Source organism: Poeciliopsis prolifica, unplaced genomic scaffold (genome assembly GCF_027474105.1).
Source record: "Poeciliopsis prolifica strain line A6 unplaced genomic scaffold, Auburn_PproV2 SCAFFOLD010, whole genome shotgun sequence".
Taxonomy (NCBI): domain Eukaryota; kingdom Metazoa; phylum Chordata; class Actinopteri; order Cyprinodontiformes; family Poeciliidae; genus Poeciliopsis; species Poeciliopsis prolifica.
Genome location: NW_026562385.1, coordinates 2,341,535 through 2,365,029, shown reverse-complemented (window position 1 = coordinate 2,365,029; position 23,495 = coordinate 2,341,535). Strand labels below are relative to the sequence as shown.

Below are 23,495 nucleotides of genomic sequence, written 5' to 3'. Positions count from 1 at the left end.
CCTTATACTAGTACTCTGAAACGTCACATCACTCAACCCAAACCCGACTCTTTCTGATCGTCTTCTCTGGAGATCACACCAGGGAAACACAAATCCAGCCTGGGCCTTTCAAATTATAAACAGTTCTGGGTCAAACTCTAGTTGCCGTGTCCTTGAACACCTATCCAAGCCTGGATTCTTGACTTTCACTTAAGTTGCTTCCAGCTGCATGCGAGTGCAGTGAGTCACCCAAGAGGCACACAAATAAACAGAGTGAGGTGTTGTACAGCTATGCTGACTCACAGTAAAGACACTTTGGTCAAACACACCGCTGGTGGAAAAACATAAGAGCCACTTGGGTTTGAAAAACCCCACATTAGCCTCTCTCCGGTAGGCCCAGCTTCCCCTCCCACCCACCTTCTCTCTGCTGTGATGAAAGCGGAGAGCACCTCTACTCCTCGCCTGTTTTGTTTATTTACCTTCAGAATTACACCCTGCTCCTCTTGGACCATGTTCCGATGTGTTTTGTTATGTTTCCTTTCAAACAGAATCTCTATGCGTGTGGTCTTCAGCCATGTTTGGCTAACACATGCACACACATGCACACGCACTCCCATTCAACTTACCTCCCTGTGCCAGAGGTCCCCTTTGCCCTTCCCCCTACCTCTAACCAAACATCGCAGGACAGCAAAAGGGAACTTCAAAGTGGCCAGAGGGGGTACTCCTTTTTTCCTGGCACTTGTCATCATCTAAGGGACTGGCTGCTCCCCTTATTACTCTAATTGCTTCCAACTGCTCCTGGAGGCTTTGATGAAGGGCGCCATGGAGCATGCTGGAAGCACCTGTTGTTCCATAGATGAGCACAGGTGGCCCTTATTGGTGGAAGTGAGGTTACGTTTGGACAACACTGTGGGGTTTGTAAATTTAAATCTGAAAAAAAATTATATAAAACACATGACAGGAATATCAACATGACCTCAAATTTAATTTGGAAGGTATCTTTACTGAAGAAAAAACAACAAATCTCAAAAACTAAAGCTTGTAGTGACTTGTTAGCTGCCCTCTGGCTCCATCTTGTGGTTCAACTAGAAATCCAGAAGCTGCAAAAGGAAACAAGATGAAAAACCAAAAGTCAAAAACAAAACTTGTTTTAAAAAACACACATTTACTGTTTAACTTAGGCTTTTCGATTGAAAAGAAATTGGATGAATTTGTTTTAACTTGATTCCAACTACATTTACATTTTAGTTAAAGGGGCAGTATTATGTAAAATAGACTTTCTTGAGCTCCACATCATGTTATGAAGTTATTCTTTAATCAAAAACAGCAGGAGTGTGGCTTGATTTTTTTTTATGGACATTTGAGAAATCCTTTAATCTCCCATGGCAACCATTAAGCTGTGCAAAACGCTTGTGTGGGCCTAGCGCCACACTAGGGCGTAGCTCCTCCTCAGAGTTGCAGTTTTCAGTACCAGTGCAGCACTGGAAAAAAATTGATTAAGGGGTGAATAGAGGAGTGATGTTGTGATGACTTCCTGAATGTGGAGTTCCAGAAATAGCAATATTTTTTAAAGAAAAAGAGCCCCAATTTCAAGATGTTAAAATACAAAGTAAAATTGTATATTATACATTTCATTTTCATAACAGAAGTTTATACAATGAAATGTCACTTTGTGCCTATAAAAGACACAATTTAAATCTTAACTAAAATCACAATTTTCCTATCTGACTTTATTAAAGTTACAATGACTATGTGCAAGCATACCAAATCACAAAAAGTCCAGAATCTGTTGAGCAACTTACCAGCTGAGGCAGGATCTTCTCAAAATGCTCAATCTCAACTTGGTTGCAATCCTCGGATTCGGCTTGTTTCAGCGATCTCAAAGCAGCCTCTGGCAATGACCAAAGAATTTTATTGCTGTGCAACCTAACTTGAGTACAGTAACTCATGCAATCTGGACACTGAAATCATCACCTTGCACAAATACTTTCAGCATTTCTCTCATGAGTTGCGTAGCATCACTGCCTACTGTAACACAAACATTTATTCAGTTTTTTTCACCAAATTACCAATAATAAAAATAGAACACTGTTCTGAAACTCACATCTGGTTTTGTCCTCTTTAAAGGAACTGCACAGGAGTTTGCTCACGGTTTCCTGTGAGATGTAGAACATGACAGCATAGTGAAGAAGAGAGTACAAACAAATCTTAGAATATTAGTGAAAATTTCAACAAGTAATTCAAGAAGTTAAACTTAACTCTGCACTCATGCATGAACGATGTGCCAGGTGTTTTGTTTTGTGTGTGTGTGTTCATTTTTATTTAGTGATAAGACCTGTAATGAAATTTGCTTCAAAAGAAGTAAATTCCTTTAAAGCAAATTAAAGAAATTTTAAGGAATTAAGCTAATTCCTTTGCTACTAAATACTATCTAGAAGCTTTCGTCCGAAAGCTTCTAGATATTTTTTTTTACTTGTTTCTCTGTAACGAACAGTCTTACCTTTTAAAAATTACATTCTGTGAAACACCATCTGGATTTCAGATGTCGTCAAGCCAAGCACGGGATATTTAGGACTTTATTAAATGCTTAAGAAACGACCTTCAATTCGGCGAATGCGTAATTTGCCATTTGTTTGGTCTAAAGTTAAACAACAAACAGTGCTTTCCTGGTTAGGTCTGTTGAAGGTGGAAGGACTTGTACCGTAAGCATACAAAAAGGATACTGCCATGTAGCATAAGCTGAAACAAGTCGATCAAAAACTTGAAATTTGAGCGAGGTTCCCGCTCCTACCTTTTTGAAGCAGACTTCTTCCTCTTTCTCCGCCATGTTTTCACGTAACCAGTGTTGACGCCGTGCACCGGATTGGCTGTTAATCTGTGACGTAGCTCATTGCGTCCAAGGTTAGTAGTTCAGTTTCCTGTTTCTGACGTTCAACGTCTGTCGCTAATATTTTTTCTTATACAGTATTAAAACAACTTTTTCTCTATAAATTGCTATTGTTGCATGACATATCAAAATAAATTATTTACCTTGAGTAATTATTCACAAGAATTTAGTTGTTTATTAGTTTTTAGTTCATTGACAATCACTGATTACAAAAATAAAAACAACAATATTTTCAATTTAATTCATATACTTTTAATTAATCTTAGAATTGTATACGCTAGAAACAGAAAAATGTGTCTCAGAATGCAGTAATTTTTTCCACAGCAGAGTTGTGTGATGATCTGATCTGTGTATTTAGTAAGACATAGGAATTTCTCTTGAATAATTTGCAAATGTACACTTTATATTTTATTCATCTATCACTGACAATGATATATTTTGACAAAATATTTCTCAAAAACACACAAAAAAACGTTAGAAAGATTCATGAAGAAAATGTGTCATGTCTCTATAACACATATAGCAGATGTGATGGCAAATTAGGAAGAGTTTATTTATTTTGAGAACATTCCTCATCGTTAAAGCCTTCAAGTCTCGAGATTCCTGATTTATCTCAACACTGATTGGTTTGTTTATTCTTCACCTAACCACTTAGGATCTTCCAGTCTGTAGCCCAGACCCTGTAGACGGCGTTTTGCAGGTTTATTTTGCCCTGGGATGGGCACATTGTCTGACTCGCCTTCAACCTACAAGACAGAATTTTATTAGCTGACAAGGCCATGAATGAAAAATGCACACTTTGCTCTCCTATGGAAAGCAAATTTTACTCACCTTTGGACTAACAACCCGTTTTACTTTACATTCTTGTCCAAATATAAAGTGAGGACCAGCCCAGTCTGCTCGATCTGCTTCATCTTCTGTGGAAAACCTCACATAGGCCAGTCTATCCTTTGACGAACTCTTGATCTTGGATCAAATCAAAACACAAATGGCGATGCTAATATGGTTATACAATTACTTTTGCAGATAATTCAAGACAAAATTAAATAAATGTATAAAATAACTTTAGGCCTACTTATAAAATGTGGGTTTGAATTTACCTTGCACATTGTGACGTAACCCCATTCTGCAAAATATGTCGCCAGATGGCTTTCACTTACATTGGGATTCAGGTCTGAGATGAACAAGCCATGATCCTGTTCAGTCATAGAAAAAAAAAAATAAGCTTAAGGATTCTATTAATATTTAACTTCAGATTGCATGAGAAATTCTTTACCAAGGAATAGTATAGGGATAAACCAGCCATGTGTTTCTTTGGAAGTTTTATGAAAACTCTTTTTGGTGTCGTCCCAACCTTATCTGAAAATAATAATAATAATAATAATAATAATAATAATAATATTTCAGGACATTTTTTATAATTTGCTCCAAGGAATAAAGCCAGTCCAAAAAAATGAAAGACTCAGTAATATAACATAAAATAAAGAATAGAAGATTCACCCTACCAGACGCCATTATCCAGATGTAGATGTAGATGTAGAGACAAACGTGGTCCTGAAAAGAAAAATGATGTGCAACAAGCAGACGAAGCATCATTTATAGGAGGTGCAAGGAAATCACCTCCTACTTTTAGTTTTGTTTTAATCTGAAGTTCAGAGAGAAAAAATGTGCTTAAACAAGTCAATGTCACAAAACTTGTTAAGCAACTAGGGTGAAAAATAATCAAGGGCTTACTTTTTTACTTAAATGAACAGCGATAAAGGTTTTATTTTTTTTTTGTCGCACAACATCAGTTATGGGTATAGGGCTGATGAAAAAAATCTTCCCTGCGAGATATGTTAGATAAGTTTATGCCAACTTATCTTTTCAGAAAAGTGCAGTATGAGATGATATAAAAATCGTCAAAACATGTCTGACAGCTGTTGAAAGTTTGTGTAACCAATTTTTGGCAATGGGCAAAAGCTTACAGTCTTCTGAATTAAATATTCTATAACAATTCACTGGTTTACGCGGACAGACAGAAGAGTATCTTTGATCAATCTATTTTGAACAGTCCCAGTCTAGATGGTTAAGGGTTTCCTTCTCGCTCTAATCTTAGGCATCCCAAAGTGGCGGCCGGAAGGAAAAAGGTCAAACTTGCTATAAAGACGATTTTCAAGATTATTCTTCTCAGAACAATGTATTTGCTTTTTCTTTGGCCAAACCACAATTGGTGACTGTTAGACTTGTTACAAAATACATACAATGCAAAACATGCTGTTGGACAACAATGGATGCAGAAGAATTCAGACTGAAATGGTATTTTAATCAAAACTCACAAAGTATATCAGACTTGCAACTTATTTTCGTTTTGTTTTCCTTGACATTTATGAGCGATGTTCTGTTCTGGCATCTCAACTGATGAGATAACACTGTTCACTAAGATGACATGCCTGAAAGCATGGAGTCGTCATCTTCCTTTGAAAAGTAAGCATGTTTTTGCAGTCTGTGTTGACGCTCTGCACTGTGATTGAATGTTAATCTGTGACGTAAATCATTGCGCCCAAGGATACAAGTTTAGTGGTATTCTTTTACATTTAAGCAACTTTTACTTAACAATTTTCTTTTGTTATTAAATTAAATTACATATCAAAATAAGAGCTTTGCCTTGAGTAATTGTTTATGGTCACATGACTTTTCTTAACAGTTTGACATTCGTGGGCCATTATTTTGACCAGAAATGAATATACCAGATCAATAAATTCAATTTAGTTCATGTATGTTTATTGTTAGAAACAGAAACAATTGGTTCAAAAGTACAGTTATTTTTCAAATAAAAGTTGTTTGATAGTCTGAATTGACATTTAGTAGTACATAGGAGTTTGGCTTGTTTAAAAAGTATTGTATATCCTCTTCCATTGTTGATGATAACATATATTTGGGCAAAATATTTACCCATTAACAGGCATATCAAAGCAAAAGGTGAAGAATTAAAAAAAAAAAAAAAAGAAGATGTGTTGTGTCTCCATAACATAATAGACCTGATGGCAGATTAGGAAGCATTTACAGGTTATTTTGACAACACACAACTTTGCAAAGTCTTCGTCTTAGGTCTTTCAACAGACAATACATATTAAAATTGGTTGGTTTGTTCGTCCTCTTCTTCATCTAACCACTGAGGATCTTCCAGCATGTAGCCCAGACCCATTGGACGGCGAAGTGCAGGTTTAATTTGCACTTGAGTGGGCTCACCGACTGACTCGCCTTCGATCTGCAAGGCAAATTTGTATATTAGCTGACAAGGTCATAGATGAAAATTGCACACTTTGCTCGTCTATGTAAAGCCTCACCTTTGGACTGACAACCCGTTTTACTTTACATTCTGTCCCTCCTATATAGTGAGGACCAGCCCAGTCTGCTTGGTCTGCTTCATCTTCTGTGGAAAACCTCACATAGGCCACTCTATCCTTTGAAGAGCCGGAACTATTCCTGATCTTGGATCAAATCAAAACGCAAAAGGTTATAGAATCATTTCTGTAGATAAGTCATGACAAATGACAGAAAAAAGGTAAAAAAAAATGTGGGTTTGACTCCACCTTGCACATTGTGACACATCCAAAAGGTTTAAAGTAGGCAGCCAGATAACCTTCATTTATATTGGGATTCAGCTCTGTGATGAACAAGCCATGATCCTGTTAAATGACAGAAAAACAAAGAAGCTTAAAGTTCCCAATAATTTTTGGCATTAAAATGATCCATAAAGCATCAAAAATTGCTTACCAATTCATAGTACTGCTGCAAGGCAGTCTGGTATTTCTTTGGGACCACCATGAAAGTTCTTTTTTTAGGTGCTTTCTCACCGATATCTGAAATAAATAGAATTCATTTTCTGTTTCTTTTTTCCCCAAGAAAAAAATTCAAGCAAAAAAAACTACGTAAATTAAAAGTTAAAATCATAAATGTGAGTTTTCCCCTACCGAAGGCCATTATCCTGATGCAGATGTGAGACAAATGAAAAGAAAAAAATGTTTATGCCCAACATTTGTACTCTTGTGGACTATTGTGTAAAGCCCCATGAAATCTCCTCCTACTTTTAGTTTTGCTTTAATCTCAAGTTCAAACGAAAAATCTTCAATGTCACAAAACCTGTTAAGCAGCAGGTAAAACCCTTAAAGAGGGGATTGTTGATTGAGCAGCAATAACCGTGTTGTTTTGTCGCACGACATCTGATGCGGTAAGCAGGAAATGGAAAAAAAAATCTTCCGTGGAGGATATGTTAGATAAGTTCATTTGCCCTTAAGATTATATAAAACCAGTAAAAACGTGACTGACAGTTGTTAATTTCATATTATTTGCAATAGTATTTTTGCAATAGTATTTTTGCAACCCATTTTTGCGAATATGAGCTTTTAGTTTTCTGCACTAAATATTTCATAACATTTCACAAGTTTAAACATGTGGGAATAACAACAGCATATCTATTCTATGAATTTTGGCATGTCTGATGAAAACAATTAACACAAATGATGGGACATCATTAAGGACTGACTTCCTGTCCAGTATATGTCCAAACACTTGCCCAAAAGTGCTTGAGATGACACCGAAGTCAGGGAGTTGCTACAAACCCCTCATCTGAAGTAAATCTATCTCAGCGAGATTGCAGAAAAACAAAGCAATCCTCAGAGTGGTGCAAAGTAACAGCCAGACAGATTTTCTCCTCCCCTATTTATCAGACGTCAACATTTTAAAATAACTCACAGAGATAGGACTGTTTCTATTAGGGGAAACATTAATAGTAACTTCATAAAACCTCACTACATAAAATAAATCCTAATGATTCCTTTAAGTTAATTTGAGAGAATTTTTTGTAGCACAAATGAATGTGTTGGGTTCTATATAAATTAGATGTATTGGAAACATTTTTGTTGCCACTGTTACAAAAGTCCATCTGTTTTGCAGACAGAGATTGTTTAGTAAAGGTTTTCAACACCCAGTTTTCTGTTCTAAGGCCTTCCATATAAAAGCCTTCCAGTCATTCCAGATTTCCATCAGACACTTCAAGCTCTATTTAGTTCTCTTCTATGCATTTTGGTTTGGCATTGATCAGCAATGATAAACCAAAGAAACTCTCAGCAAAAATATTTTGTTTTTTTTGAAGATAAATGACTCATCTCAGGTCATCAATTATTTGACAGTGCATGCTTTAAAAGTGTTGTACAATTTCAAGTAAAGATTTGTAATGTGTACAATTCAACTCTCTTGTTCTTTGCCCAAATTACAATCAGTAATATTTCAAGCTGTGTTGTGGTTAAGAGGTTGACTTTTATAGAGTGACTGGATCTACGATTTTTATTTTTCCACCAGACTGACAGGAAAGAAAAACTTGAAGGGATACCAATATATGATGTGCTGCAGAAACCTGCAAACACATCTGGAATATTTCTAGAAAGACAACGTCACAGCTCAGAGAATTACTCTTGTGGACTATCGTGTAAAGTCCCATGACACATTTGAAGAAGCATAATATGTGGTAAAATTTTATTTTTGCATTTTACAAACAAAAACTTTGAAGTGAATCTAAAATTACATCGTATGCAAAATATTTTATTTATAATAGTTAATGGATGCAGAAGAGTTCGACATGTTGTCAATTAATCAAAGTACATCAAAACTTCACAAAGTGTGTTGCTGCTTTTTCTGTTTTTCTCTTCGGCATTTATTCTCAGAGTTCAGGCATCTCAGTGCTGACAACAAAGTTTAACGGCCAACGTGCAGACAAAGTGGAGATGTCATCTTCCTCTGAAAAGAAAAATTCGAAATGCATGACAGTTCCAGTTCAATTTGTTGTTCCTTCAGCAATGATGGGCTCTGCAATTACCAGAAAAGTTTCCAAAAAGGAAGTGAGCCCAACTTACCTTTGTCTCTGACTGGAATTTGGATTATTTTCATACAAATACTGTAGTTGGGTGATGAGAAATTTTTTGTCTTTACCTTCCTGAATACAGAGAAAAAAACATTTAGTTACTGGTGTCTTGTTTTTTTTACAAGCTAACAGCTCCAAGTGTTGGGCTAAAATAGACCTAGGAATTCAATGTTCAAATCCATTGTTTAATATTGCGTTATTAATTAATTAAATTTTTTATAAGCCATATAATAGAAGACACAGAAGTATATTGTTTTAATGCATTGTTTTAATCTATACTAAAACTAGATTAAAAGCCAGGTTTTGCTTACATCATCAATTTGCTTCCAACAAATCCCTTTGTTGAGATTTGTGGGATAGATCAACACAAAACAGCTCATTGTGGTGAAGTGAAAGGAAAGTATATTGCTTTCTTGTTTTGTTTTTCCCATACTCCAACACACTGGTCAGGCTTTACTTACTCTAGACCAAAGTAGGGTTTCACTTACATCATCAATTTGCTTTTCCAACCGTTTGATAATCCTGCTTTCGCCATCTATTACCTGAATACGGAAATATATCGCCAGTCTGAAAACGGGAGAAAAGTATGAAAACATTACACCACATCAAGCAAATTGCGTAATCTGGATTCGTTATAATTATGAGGACCTACAGAAATACACCAGAGGGCAGGAACAAGAAGATTGGATTATCTGTGAAAGCATTGTAAGCTTGAATGAGCCAAGAAAGAATTTGGTGATAGTCCTTCATCCTCTCAGCCCACAGCTTCACAGACGCCAACATACTGGTGAAGTTCCTAAAAGGGCCACACCCTGATGATGGTTTGATTCTGTAAAAGGACAGAGATTCTGGGAGATTACAATATTGACTTTTGAAAAGTTGATTGATAATGGATTTAAAAATTAAGCAAGCATGTTCTTTGTTCCGTTCACAAACTTTCGATTTTGAACACAATATTATTTACCTTTTTATGTTGTGCTCGTCAATCTTTGGTTTAGCTCAGTTTGGTTCCAAAATAGTTTTTATGTTATAAAGTTTTAATTCAGGTTTAGATGGTCTAAAGTCCTTGAAAAATTTTATTAGGCCTTATTTGAATAAATCTGTTTCATGTGTTTTTGGATCAGACTTGAATTTTTGCCTAAGTGGAGATGTTTTAGGACAAGTTATTTTCAACGTCTCATGAAGTATGGATTATCATTAGAGCCTAATTTGATGAATAAATCATCCTATCAATTGAGTAATGAGAATAAAGAAGATTCTTTCAGTCCTATACTTGTATACCACTGATTAAAACTACTCTTTTACTGGTGTTTAACTTATTACTTATATCTTTAATCAAATATACATGTAATTACAATTAACTTTTTTTAATCCAAGTAAAATAACAGCATTAAATTTATCTTAATAGTCACGGGTCCCCTCTCAGTCTTCATGCCACAGCTATGTAGAACGGCAACATTTTCTCTGAGCAATGTATTCAAGAAGTAACATGACACTTACATCCAAACTGTATAGGCAACAAAAACAGCAGCACCGAGAAATGAGGGGAAGAACAAGAGCGTAATGAATGTTGTTGTCATACGAGTTGCCCTCCAAGGCTTTTTGGATGCCTGACAGTTGAGCATGAGGCTGTTCTAGAGATGAAAACAGAAAGATAAGAAAAAGAATGTCATTTGGGTGTGCATGCGTGTTTCTTGGGAATGACTTAGTGATACATGCTTTGCCAACCTTCTTCATGTAAAACAGCACAAACAGTTTTGCAATTTGGACTGCGGGGAGTAGAGGAGCAAACAACACCCCAAGCCTGGAGGCAGAAAATGGGAAATCAGTCTAAGGTAGCTCTGTTAACGACCTGATCAATTTCAAATGTATTACAATCACCAAGTCAGCGTTTGTCCATAAACGAGTTCCAGAACATTTCGAGCAATGTCAAACACAGGCTTTCTGTTCTTTCTTAATATTTTTTGGGAGAAAATCCTGGAGGGTAGACAACATGTTGTGAGCTGAAAGTAATTTCCTCCAGGTTAAAAACATTCCAATGTATTTACATGACTGATGAAGTGCAGATTTACCTCCATACAAACTCGCCTAGAAAAGTGTAAAGCACTGTAAAGATGAAGTCCATCAGGAGCAGGCGATAAAGTTCCTGCCCCACAAAATTCTCCCAGCACTATGCAGACACACAAAGAAGAAAAATCTATTTGCATTTTTTAAGAAGATAAAAATAAGAGAAAAAAAAAAAACAGCACAAACGTTGATGAGATCACGTCTTATCAATGTGGTGAAAGAAGCCCATATTTTTTTTATGATATAGCTGTGTAGTTTCACATTTGTAATTAGCGTTGACAGGTTTAAGAATGGGGAAGCTAATAACCTTTGAATCTTGAGGATCTTGTTCCACAGCAATTTTTCCAAGCCAGTGGTAACACAGCACACCAATAACGCTTATCTTCAGCAGCAGGTTCCTGAAATTCAAGTCGGAAACAACATTTCCATTTAACAATCTTCCTGTATCTGTTACCAAAATAAAACAACATTATACATCATTTTACAGTAAGAATATATTTATTATCTGGTGCAAGATTACAGCTACAATTTACCTGAAGATATTTGCTCAGGTACTCATGCCAATAAACTCTTTAAGACTGTCGTATTAAAATAACAGTCCAAACCAGAACTTGATAGTACAGTGGAAGTAAAATGTTTCATTGTTTCTAACATGTTTTGAAATATATTTTAGAAAGAAAGAAAAAGAAATAAAGAAACTAAAAGTACAACTCACATTCCTGAGAATTCTCAGGAAGATAGTGGTGAAGATTTTACTACCAGGAAAATGTGCTCTGACTTCCTGTAGCTCAGAAAAGAGATTTTGAAGCACTGTTATTAGTTTATAAATCATTGAATTGCTTAGCACCAAAAACATATTAAAGGTCTGCTGTTGTACTCAGTGATGTCCCCTTTACGACAATCTTGCAAAGTCCTGCAGTGTGTGGTGTGTTGAACATGCCATATCTAAAAATCAGGAATGTTCAACATTGTCTTGGCCCAATTATTGCAGCCTGTGGGGTTTTCCCTGACCGGGAGCGAGAACGCAGCCTGTTGAATGTGACAGGTAGTTAATCAGAAAGAGTGATGTCATATGAATGGAGGGGAATCCCATTCATATGACATCCGGTGGACATCGGTGGATATGTGGAAATATTTCTTACTATATGTAAAAGTCATTTCTAGATGTGGTTACGTTTATTCAGTTAAAAATGTTAACTCCGAAAAAACAGAACTCACCTCCAAATCATAGTGCAGCAAGTAGAGCTGCTTTTATCGCTTAAAATGAATCCAAAAACTGTCACTACTGCTTCTACATCGTCATCTGTGTTTGATTATTCTAAATTCTAATACGCATCGTATGTTGGGGGTTTTACTGGACTTTCTTTTGGAATTGGGATGTTTGTGAGTGGAATCTCAGTCTGTGGCGTGTTGCTCCTGCTGTGTGGCTGGACACATGAACCGATCGAACCTGTTGGACTTCTATCGGCTCGTGTCATGTGAGGTCAGAGGTTTGGAAAATCGGCCAATAATCCTTCAATCGTGCCGTGTGAACCAGACCTAAAACTCACAAGCTCTACTCATCTGATCTCATCTTGACAACTGGGCTAATGCTCTGTGGTTTAGGCCAGTTGTCAAGATGAGATGATAAAAATACATGGTAGGACAGAAAAGCAGAACTAAAGCTACGGTAACATTTACATATTTCTTCAAAATAAGATACAGATGCGGCACAAAAATTAACATTTTACTTTTGTGAAATTTTTAATAACAACTAAAGTTTCTCTGCAACAAGACTGTCCCATCTGGGAATGAAGAGAGACAATAATGACACCCGAAGTGTTGCACAGAGTGCTTGGCCTCTAGGTGGTGAAGCAGTTTGAAAGCTTCATTGCCTCAATAATAGCTGGTCGCCATATCATGACGTAACCGAGAGAATCCACTTAAAGGATTTTCAAAATGCAAGATCCTCCAGACTCAAATAACACATAAAACGGAAATATTTAATCATTTATTGCACGGCCCGGTACCAATTGGTCCAAGGACCGGTACCGGTTGGCGGCCCGGGGGTTGGGAACCGCTGACGTAAAGCACTTTCTGCTGTGCCTTGTTGCAATACCAATAAGCTTGACTGATTAAATACTGCTTCTCACCTGAAGATGGAGACATAAACACGTGTGCTGGGCGTGTTATGCTTCTCGATCCAAGCACAGAAATTGAAGATCCCAGGCAGCAACAGGTTGAAGCCAGACACCACAGCAGCCATGAACAGCAAATCAAGATCCTGAAGCACTTTACTGACGGTCTTCTGTAGAAGAAGGAGAATAACTCACAGAAAGGAGCATAAAGTTCAGATGGGGACAAAACAAGAATGCATAAAAATTCAACTTTTATTTCCGACTAGTCTTTTTATTATCCATCTAAGTTCCCATAGATACACTGAAACATTGCGAAAATGTCTTAGAAGAAAGCTACATATGTATTTATAAAAAGTCTGTTTTGAATGCAATAAATGTCACATGATAAATTTGTACCCTGCATTTGATGGTGAAATTGATAGTGTTAAAAGGTACTTCTGATAAAAATACATGGTAGGACAGAAAAGCAGAACTAAATCAATGTGACAGGAAGTCTTTTCTGCATGCCTCAGTGGTGAGGAGACTCAAGGGAGTTCTCATGAACGCTTGAAGTCTGTCAAGTTTCTGACTTTTCTTCTAACCTTTGAAAGTAAGTATACACCCAAGGCACTGAAGAAAATGCTGGCCAGGCAAATGAACCATGCTGCAACATGCACAAGGAAGTTGCGGAACCGCTGCATGAGAGTCCTTTCCTCTTCTCCGCTGGTCAGCTCAGAAAGCTGCTCCTGTTGGAAGAGCAGTCTGCTTGAGGTGGCGCTAAATGTTAAATGTTAACCACTGTCATCAGTAATTTTTAGCAGTTTTTTTTCTCTCACACATATCGACACAAGAAAAAGGATCTTTACATTGGTGTCAGTACAGGCAAAGAGGAAATAAAATACTACACCCCAACTGTATTTACGGAATTCAAGAGGGAAAATAAATTTAACGAATTTATTTAATTTAATGATCACTAATGGGATGAAAATACTAAAGTTGGTACTCATTTCAGAAGTTGGTGTCCTGGTACATTTACCTCAATGTCCATTGAAAAAAAAAAGAAAAAAAAAACTACATCTTTTATGTTCCATATTTTTAGGTGGTATGACATTTTTGTTTGAAGCTTTCAAAGTTGCAAATGGGCCACAAGAGCCTTACCCGAGACAAAAGAGACTAAAGTTGAGGTGTTTGGTCATAAATGGGAAAAACCTCAAAAGGTATATTAGCACAAATATATTTTATAGCCGTTAAACACGTGTGGAGGAGGAATTATTTGAGCTTGTTTTGTAGCCACATGACTGAATCTTTATCAGTGAGAAAATGATGAACTTTGCTGTGTATTGCCTTGTAGAATTTATCACGATCTTTGAATGTATTCACATTTTGTCACATTGCCGCTGTAAACTCAAATGTATTTTGCTTGAATCTTCTGACTCAAAGTAGTGGATAAAGGCTAGTTATAGGCTAAGCTAGATTGTTTCTCCCTGTTTGCAACAACTGACACAGCTGTCATGTCAAAGAAGGAAATATTCTGTCCAATCAAAGTCCAGACCCCAATCTGTTTAAAATGCAGTAAATGTTGCAAGGATGGGATAAAACTCCTTTGCAACGATTGATGAAGTTGTACAGAAAACGACCTCTTAAACTTAACTCTTCTAAATTTGATTCGTGTGCTGTGTACAAGTTATTTAAACCTTAGGGCATAATCATTCTCAGACAAGATGTTGACCACATTTATCTCACATAAAACACCATGCTTCAAAAGAGCAAGAAAAAAACCGGAGGTGTGAAAACTAATGTGCGAGAAATTTCCTGTGTTAGAATTAGTTTCACTGAATTAATCTAATAGTTTTGGCAAGAAAACAAGCTCAGACTGCGAGTAGAAATTTCCTGTTGTTACAAATGTACTAATAAAATGGTTGCATACTTTGAGCAGAGTGCTGATCTTCTCAGACTGAAGTCTGATGGAAGACTTCTTGGTGACTTTAAAGTCCCAGGAGCAGAAAACGTTTTCTGACAGATTCCCGACGGACTTGAACACCTGGAAGCTTTTCCCAAAAGACTTGGACATGCTGCAAGGAAGAAAATGACCATCACGTACACACAAGTGATATATATATGTATATAAAAAAGAAACAATATATGTCAAAGTGAATATTGCATACCAACCTGTACACCAGAATAATGCAGGTAATAAAGAAAGAAATTGTGATGGTAAAAAAATAGGCAGTTGGTATGCAGTAAGGTACCACAGATGTTACACTCGTAGTTTTAATCGTGATATTTGAGTAGTAACCATAAAACATCAAGCTCTGAGAAAGGAAACCCTGCCAAAGATGAAACATTGAGACAAGTTTCAGATCAAATTTGTGGAATAGGAACTATAGAAACAAATAAAGTTTAGAACCACCAACTCACCATGCCTGTGAAAAGTTCAATCCAAGTGAAAGACTTGCGATGGGAGTCAGGTGGAGGGTGGATGGCTTGAGGAAGAACCAGAAACAAGAAGGTAATGATGAAGAAAAGTAGGTTGATGATCAGGAGAGTTCGGAGAAAAGTGAAGTAGGAGAGAACTCCGCTTCCATAACGTCCGCTCAGTTTTTTCATGGATGAGTTCCACAACTTGAGAGAGGAAGAAAATTGAGGGGTATATCTGCAATGGCGCCACATCTTTGAGGAAGCAAACAAACCACAAGTAAGTTGGTCATCAGCCAATAAACAGTTCAAACCTTATAGGAACAGTAAATCTTTTTAACCTACCCTTGAAAGGTACATGCATGGAAGATTATGGCAAGGGAAGTTCCTGTTGATGGCCGAATTCTTAGCTAAATGGCTAAAAGAATGCTTCCTTTTGAACACAGATAAACAGAAATAGGTTACTCCAAATGTTGGCAAAACGCAAATGTAAATAACAGAAGTGATTTTACAACCTGGTGAGCATACCAAATTTACTCAGCCACAAAAAGGAATTCAGAACCTACAAATATAAAAAAACAACTCTCACTGTCTCTACTGAATAATATCAACTAATGAAAACATCCCTGACTTTAAAAAGAGCTTCTTTTTTAACTTAGAATTCCAGCCACTAAAGCTATGAAACAAAGCTGTTGATGACGATTCCAATTATTGGAGGCTAGCTAATGACCTTGTTTATACATCTTTTAACAGGAGATTCCAAGCTAACGCAGCTGTTCAAGGGGAGTCATTTCAGAAAAGTCCAAATTTTTTATTAGGACATCCTTGGTACACTTTCATCCACACTTCACCTCATTAGTTACCTCCAAATGTGATTTGTGGGAAGCTGTCCCAACGTTTAGGACAATGGTTACACCCAGTTTAAAACCTGGATGTTTGGATTGCTCAGGGTATCCGTGCCGTGCGTGAATGGGATCTTTGTTCCATTTACCTGATTTCTATCTTGTCAACCAGGCTGAGTGGCATGGTTTGCAGCTTACGCATGCCTTCACTCTCAGAGAGCCCTCGGAGATCTGACACCAGCTGTTCCTTGTTGGTTTCAGCGCACCACAAGCCTGAACCAGCCAAATGATTTGCTCTGTCTGTGGATACAGTTTCACCTCGGCCTGCGAATATGAGTGTTGCCTGTTTATACTTTCCATTTGGTCAGTTCATATCTTCTGTTTACCTTCAGTACTGATTTCCTCAAACTCTGGTGAATTGATATCATCCTGGGTCACTCTGGGGATCTGGAGGGAGACACGGGACAAGGTCTGGTGCTTCGGTGATGCACATGTTTGCCTGGATCTCACAGCCATCCCTGCAGAACTATGTAACCCTGTGAAAAGAAGGTAAGAAACCATAAATATCTCAGTTGTGTAGATTAAAAATTGTCAAAAAGTGGGCTTCATCTAACCAGTTTTACGACTGGGCATGGAGGAGAGTATCCTCCTTGTCGCGGCTGACCAGTTGTTTCTTTGCAAAGATCTCATTCGGCATCCATTTAATGATTCTTTGCTGCTTTTGCTGCTGCTTGCTGACTCGCTGTCTGAAAAACATAGTTTATTTTATTGGCATTTTAAACAATATTCTAAATTGAAAACGTTGGTTGGAGTAAATACCAGACGAGTCTGAGTTTTTTGTGAACATTTCCATCTGTGTGTCTTCAGGACTCCGCTGAACATTGCATGCTGGTTCTTTGAAGAGTTGGAAAGTGTCCTGACTGGGTCCACTTTCACCAAGGTTTCTGCAAGCGAGTGGAAATGGCACTGAATAAATACCCCACAGTCTTTCAGCAAAGCCCTCCTGGATAACTTTAAGTGACAGAGAGTTTTGATTTCACTAAACTAAATTACGCCATTAAATTAATCATTTGATGCTTCAATTCTGAATAGGAGAATGCTGTAAGAATGCTGTAAGATTTAAAAAAAACACATATAACCTTTGCTTAATGTCTACTTAAATTTGAGTTTAGACCTTTAATACTGTTCAACAGTGAATATGTCCATCACATGGAAAGAAAAAACAACAACATACAAACAAATAAAAAAACTCACTCATAATCATAGTCCTCTTCACAAATGTTGACGCTGAAGGTCCCGCCGCTTGCCATGATTGATGTTGATCACCGTTTGCTGTGAAACTTACATTGGCTTAGTCCACATCAACCGCATATTGCTGCTGGGTGTAGAAACACTGAAAATAGATCACCAAAGCTCACCAGTTTCGTCTTATGATGCAAAGCTGCTTAACGAACAGGAAATAGTAAAAGGTTCTGTTTCTCCCTGGGATATGCACACAATAAATGCTTCTCTCCGGCTTTTTCACATGTCTGCGTTGGTATCAATGTTTCAAGCCAATAAGTAACATGTAAAAAAGAAAGAATTTACTAAATAAACTGGGTAAAACATTAAACAAGAGATAAAGTCACACTTCCTCTTTCTGTCTTACAGCTGCAGCTTATCTGCAATTAGTGTATGGTTGCATCTTTGACATGTTCGGTGAAGAGGAAACTACAGAAAAACAAGTTAACAATATTAAACTGGTAATATTTTTAATAAAATTGGGCTCTCTTGACATGCAGGTTTCTGTATGTCAAATATTAAGAGATTGACATGTTGTTCTTTGAAGTGGTACATTTGACTATGATTTGGATGATTTTTATGATTCTGGCAATATACAAGTTTGTTTAAAGTTTGAACTTTACTCACTAATTTATGCATAAACGGATTGGGTCCTCTACCACAACATGTTGTGACAATGCTAATATTATCACTAATAATATTGATAATGGCATGCAAAAATTATGATTTTTTTTTTCAAAAGCCAATCACATACTTTATAACTTTGTTGGTTGTTATCCCTTGCATTCTGAAATTCCTTGGAATCTGCTGCAATGCCTTCATACCTGAGTGCACACTGCCATCCAGTGGTCAAAGTCGAGAACTGCAACTTACTTTCATAACGCCAAAAGAACACAGGGCAACGCAGAGACACGCAATCGTACACATACACGCACATAATGGACAATTTAGAAAGTCCACACGATCTGTTTGTACCGCCCATGCAGAAAGGCCTCAGGCTGGACTTCGCATCCTGAACCTTCTTGTACAATCATATCACATGATCTTCCATCATAATATTTGATTAGATTTTCTGGGCGGCGCAGTTGTGGCACCCTCTTGTGTTCTTCACAGAGAAAGCAGTGTAAACAAAAACAAAAAATAAAACATAACGCACCATAGGTGGTTGAAGCAGTAAAGGAAGCCAAAGGTCGATGCTAAAGTGCTATTGGTTCCTGGAAACATTTATTGATATTTAGACATTCCTATTTTGAACTCGCCTAAAAAATAAGTATAAATGGATTACAAAATTTTTTTATCCGTGAATGTTTTTTTGTTGTTGCTTTTGTGTTTGTCTGTTTTGGGGTCTTTTTTTCTAAATCTGAAAATGCATCCAATACACCTGCTTTATGATCTTTCCGAGCTAATCTTAAACGCATCAAAAAGGGGGCGGTCTTTTAAAAAAAAAAAAGTTCCCAGGAAGTAGGTTGCTATAGATCGAAACTCCTCCCGAACTTTGACAGAAAGAGTTCACAACTCGCCTTCAGTTTGCCTGACAGCCTTTTTCTTTTTGTTCACAGCGTGAAATAATGCAGGGCAATGCTTATGGTGCCTCTCTGGCCGGCGGGGCCTTTGACTTTGAGAGCTTTGTGAAGAAACCACAGACTATTCTGCGCTTCCTGAGCTGGGTGAGTGACTTAGACGTTAACGTTAGCAACTGTCAACCTTTAAGGTTATTAACATATGTCAGCTTCCAGGCTCCATAGGGAAATAGAGATTAAACTGCTTGTTGGCTGTATGTGCGCTTTGAATTGCACATTAAGCGTTTCTCAAGTGTGAGCCGACAATAAACTTTCAGAAAGTGTCCCTAATATGTTTAAGCTGTCGTTAGTTGATTGTAGCTTGTAGCTAGCATGTGCACTGCTGTGTCACTGCAGTAAAAGAGACTTAATACTGTACCGGTGGTCTACTTAATGCTCGGAAACTACGCTAATAGTACTCAACTGGGAAAGAAAAGAGAAGGGAAACAAAACATGTAGTTGTGCTTCTGCACGTATTGCTGTGTTTTGTGTTGGAAGTTCACAGGAACTGTGAAAATTTACCAGCGTCATCTGTTGCTGCCTGCCTGCCTTCCTTCCTTCCTCTTTGCTTTTCTATACCAGTGTAGTTAAACTTTTACATAGGAGCAGCAGTTCAGAGCAGGTAAAAAGGTCAGTCGACTTTAAACTGACTACTGACTGATCACATTGAACAGTTTTAAAAAATCTCAAGATATTTCAAAGCTTCATGTGTGTTATTGTTGACACAGGGAAAGTTGCATTATGAGAGAAATAATGTGAGAAAAAAATAATCAAAACTGCAGTTTTTGATTACAAATAGGGCTGTGTAATTTTATCAATTCTACAATATGTATCAATATTTAATTCTCCAAAGTATAAATTATACCTAAAGTCCACTTGGAATGAATAAATAGCCCTGTAGTCATGTGTGCGGACTGAAGATAACCACCTTTTTGCATGAAAACTTCATGTAAAAAGGTTTCAACCTTCATGCAAAAAGGCAACAGATTTAACCACTGATCTGTACAAAACAAAAAATCCCCCAAACTCTTCATCTTTTGTTTTTATATTTAATGTAGGGTTATAAAACAATGACATTTCATCATTTCTCAAATGTAGGTCAGAGATGTTCAATTAAAAAAAGGAAGATTATATAAATGAATGAAGTGAAGGGCTTTGAAAAAATATGGTTGGTACTCTTAAATTATGAAAAAAAGCCATACTATCTATACAAATGCAGATGTGAAGAAATAGTAGAGACCATGAGGTATGGCATTTTTTTATGAGTGCTGGAGAGACTTACAGACTTGTTCCTCTTTTTCTTAAATAATATCTTTGTTAAAGCCAGGCAGGAATTGAAACTTAGAAAGCATGGTCTGCTGACTGTACGTCTCTGGGTCAGGCAACAGGCATTTTCTTTATTGGGTTTTTTGGGGACTTTTTATGGGGCTACACAAACCTAGTAGGAATTGACCCTGCCTGTTTCTTCTTTTGCAGGTATTTTCCATAGTGGTTTTTGCAAGCATTACAGCTGAAGGCTACGTTAACGCACATACAGAGGGAGAAGCCAAATGCATGTTCAACGATAAAGACAGTGCATGCAGCTATGCGGTGGGAATTGGAATTCTGGCCTTCTTGGGTTGTGTCATCTTCTTGCTACTGGACGCCTATTTCCCAAACATCAGTAATGCCAAAGAGAGGCGATACATCGTTATTGGAGATCTAACCTTTTCAGGTGATTTTTTTTCCCCTTTTTATGTATTTTTATCAGATTAAGCAAAAAAGGATATGCTTTTTTTTCAAAATCAATGGTCATTTTGTTTTTGCAAAAAAACAAAATCTCCCACCAAACGGGATTAGGGGATGCCACATGTGACTTCTTGTTTTGGCGTTATAAGCTGAAATGCATGTTTTTCAACATAGCGCTACCTCCGCAGGAAGCAGGCGAATAGCCGTCCCTGGCATTGGCCATCCACTCACTCCTGTGGGCTCAGAACCCTAATCACAAGTTTAGTACCGTAAAAAATAAATTCATGTTTTTGATTTGGAAGAGAATGTCAAGAACTGTTGCATGATATTTGAAAAGATTATGTGTTAGAAAGTACTCATGGCGTTAAATAGACTGAACTATATAACGTTGTCTTAGCATTAGTTTAGTTGCAGAAACAGTCCCAAGATGGATCAAATTGAATTCTTAGTCTATCCTAATAATTGGTGAGATTGAAAATTATGCAATTTGGTTGAGAAACACCTTAGTTGACAGATGTAAACTAAGAGCAAATGTTTTTAGTTTACATCACATATATCACATCTGCCCTCCTAAAACATCTTCTTCTAAATTCAAAGAATTCAGAGAATAATCACCAGTCAACCAAGCAGTTATTTGCAAAACTGATATTGCGTACAATTATATCAAAATAACGGTACATTTGTGACATATGTGGCCCAAACGTGGAGTGTTCTCCCTGCATTTGTGTGAAACATGGCTAAAGTAGAAATAAGTTGAATTTCAGGATTTTGCGCCCTATTTACATTTTAAATGTGCATATTTTATCCTACCCACAACCTGATTTTTTAATTTTATATATACATGTCTTTTAATTAGGGGCTTGGACATTCCTCTGGTTCATCTGCTTCTGTGTCCTGACCAACCTGTGGACCAAAACCGAAATGAAGTCTGTCAAGGCTGACGCCGGCAGGGCCGTGATCGCATTCTCCTTTTTCTCGATCGTTACCTGGGTGAGCCTCTTGGTCCCCTCAAAGGACTTCACAGAATTTGATCTTGTTTGAATTTTGCAGAGATTGAAACCTCTTACACTTAGTTAATACAGACATCTTTGTCTGCAGGCTCTTTTGTCCTATTTTGCATTGGGAAGATATCGCCAAGGAGTGAGTGAGTTTAATCAGGATTACACAGACCCCGCCCAGGACCACTCTTCTCCTTACCCACCTGCACCGTCGAGCTACCAGCAAGCGCCTTTCACCAACAACCCGGGGCCACAGGGGGAGTATCAACCTCCAACTTACTGAAGGACTAAGATTCACACACATGAATCCTAGTGGGAGGGGATTCTTCTTAAAAATATACATATATTAAAAAGAAAAAAAATGTGCCAATGGTTTTGTTCCAAATTGGGATTGTATTCAGCACTCCCATTTTTTTTGCATATTTTTGGGCACTGAGTTTTAGTTTGCTGCTTTATAGTTGCACATTGTACGGTGGATGTTTTGTTGCGCTGTTTGACAAAAAATGAAATCTGGAGAGATTTCTTTTTTTTTTTTTTTTCATGTTCAAAGGTGACAATTTTTTATTTTATTTTTTTAACCCTTTAGGACAAAGTAAGATGCCAATGTTTGTCTTTAAATCAAGACGCCTGCCACAGTTTCACAGCTTCCTTAGTTTCAATTTTGTGTACAACTGAGTTGCTTTTGTGTTAAATGACAACAAAGTGATTGGACTTATATGCTCCTCGAGAAATGCATTTGGTTTTTTTAAGAAATAGGAAAGTGAAGTTTTTCTCCAAATGTGTTGTTGTTCAGTACTTTAGTTTGTATTCTGATGTTGATGTGCAGCTATTCCACAACCATAAATTGTCCGTTTAGCTTGGCAAATGTTGTTTAATGAAACGGCAAATGCACATAATGTAGTCACCAGTTTTTTATTTTATTTTATTTTTATTAATATCCCTTCTCCAACTACTGTATTTTCTTTTTTATGATCAACCACTGAAAAGCTTTAACCCTCAAAGATTTATTGTCTTCTTTGATTAGTAGTTTTAGTGATCTTCCTTTAGCTTGGTAGTCATTTTTGTACCGTAAGTTTGTTTTTACGTTGATTGTTATTTTTCTTTATGTTTTGGGTTGTTTTCCATTTTGCCCAAACTGATTGGTGAGGATGTTTTATTTTGGATTAGCAATTTTTACCATATATTTGAGGCTAAATTCATGGAAGGATTCTGATTTTTGGGAAAATTTGAAGACATATTTATTACCTAATCCTGTTTTAAAAACAGAAACATGACAATACAGGTTTTTTTTCCTCCTCTTGATCACTTTTTGAACACGTTTACTGTTCTTATTCAAATAAATTGTTCAAGTGCCTTATCCAGTGTTCTGTATCAGATGGGGTTTGCTTAATAAAAACTTTTCCGGGTTCTCTTGGTCAGCCCATAATTGACATCCTGTGCAGCTACTTTGTGCAAATATTTGAGATGGGTTTGTCTTTGCGATTGTGGTGAAACTCCTAACCTGTAAAAAGACCGTCTGTTTTAACAGCTATATTTGACTAACATGGTTTTTGGCTACAGGCACCTGTAGCCAAATGAAAGGAGGCCCAGCATTATTGATAAATTGTAATTAATAAATTGTGTTCAGAATAAATGTTAGGATATGCACTCATTGGCCACTTTATTAGGCATACCTGCTTAATTTCTTGTGAACTTTTTTCAATTGTATGGCAGCCACTGAATGCATTTAGATATCAAGATG

The 23,495-nt window shown here is 37.0% G+C and overlaps 4 protein-coding genes across 5 annotated transcripts; 1 reads left to right on the top strand and 3 right to left on the bottom strand.

The window, feature by feature from the left end:
- Window positions 1–945: 945 nt before the first annotated feature.
- Window positions 946–2,853, bottom strand: cenpx (centromere protein X). Its single transcript, XM_055035938.1, has 5 exons — window positions 2,771–2,853; window positions 2,084–2,135; window positions 1,954–2,007; window positions 1,782–1,870; window positions 946–1,079 (listed from the first exon to the last, which is right to left on the bottom strand). Exons 1-5 carry the CDS (start codon window positions 2,804–2,806, stop codon window positions 1,065–1,067), a joined length of 246 nt encoding a protein of 81 aa, XP_054891913.1. The 5' UTR covers window positions 2,807–2,853; the 3' UTR covers window positions 946–1,064.
- Window positions 2,854–5,639: 2,786 nt separating this feature from the next.
- On the bottom strand, window positions 5,640–6,856 carry LOC129363758 (uncharacterized). Its single transcript, XM_055036034.1, has 5 exons — window positions 6,823–6,856; window positions 6,626–6,711; window positions 6,442–6,537; window positions 6,196–6,339; window positions 5,640–6,116 (listed from the first exon to the last, which is right to left on the bottom strand). Exons 1-5 carry the CDS (start codon window positions 6,830–6,832, stop codon window positions 5,979–5,981), a joined length of 474 nt encoding a protein of 157 aa, XP_054892009.1. The 5' UTR covers window positions 6,833–6,856; the 3' UTR covers window positions 5,640–5,978.
- Window positions 6,857–8,386: 1,530 nt separating this feature from the next.
- LOC129363629 (transmembrane channel-like protein 6) lies at window positions 8,387–17,560 on the bottom strand. 2 transcript variants are annotated; one of them, XM_055035835.1, is made up of 20 exons: window positions 17,443–17,560; window positions 17,008–17,132; window positions 16,803–16,934; window positions 16,575–16,724; window positions 16,338–16,512; window positions 15,692–15,779; window positions 15,350–15,601; window positions 15,101–15,258; window positions 14,859–15,003; window positions 13,534–13,677; window positions 12,968–13,122; window positions 11,143–11,233; window positions 10,841–10,938; window positions 10,650–10,745; window positions 10,497–10,572; window positions 10,269–10,402; window positions 9,421–9,597; window positions 9,257–9,335; window positions 8,761–8,840; window positions 8,387–8,644 (listed from the first exon to the last, which is right to left on the bottom strand). In XM_055035835.1, exons 1-20 carry the CDS (start codon window positions 17,496–17,498, stop codon window positions 8,635–8,637), a joined length of 2,421 nt encoding a protein of 806 aa, XP_054891810.1. In that variant the 5' UTR covers window positions 17,499–17,560; the 3' UTR covers window positions 8,387–8,634. The 2 variants fall into 2 exon arrangements, with proteins under 2 accessions (XP_054891810.1, XP_054891811.1); XM_055035836.1 differs by lacking the exon at window positions 8,387–8,644 and having other exon boundaries at window positions 8,757–8,840; window positions 16,338–16,488.
- A 1,370-nt stretch (window positions 17,561–18,930) lies between these two features.
- syngr2a (synaptogyrin 2a) lies at window positions 18,931–23,162 on the top strand. Its single transcript, XM_055036258.1, has 4 exons — window positions 18,931–19,136; window positions 20,505–20,742; window positions 21,613–21,746; window positions 21,855–23,162. Exons 1-4 carry the CDS (start codon window positions 19,038–19,040, stop codon window positions 22,035–22,037), a joined length of 654 nt encoding a protein of 217 aa, XP_054892233.1. The 5' UTR covers window positions 18,931–19,037; the 3' UTR covers window positions 22,038–23,162.
- The last annotated feature ends 333 nt before the right edge of the window (window positions 23,163–23,495 follow it).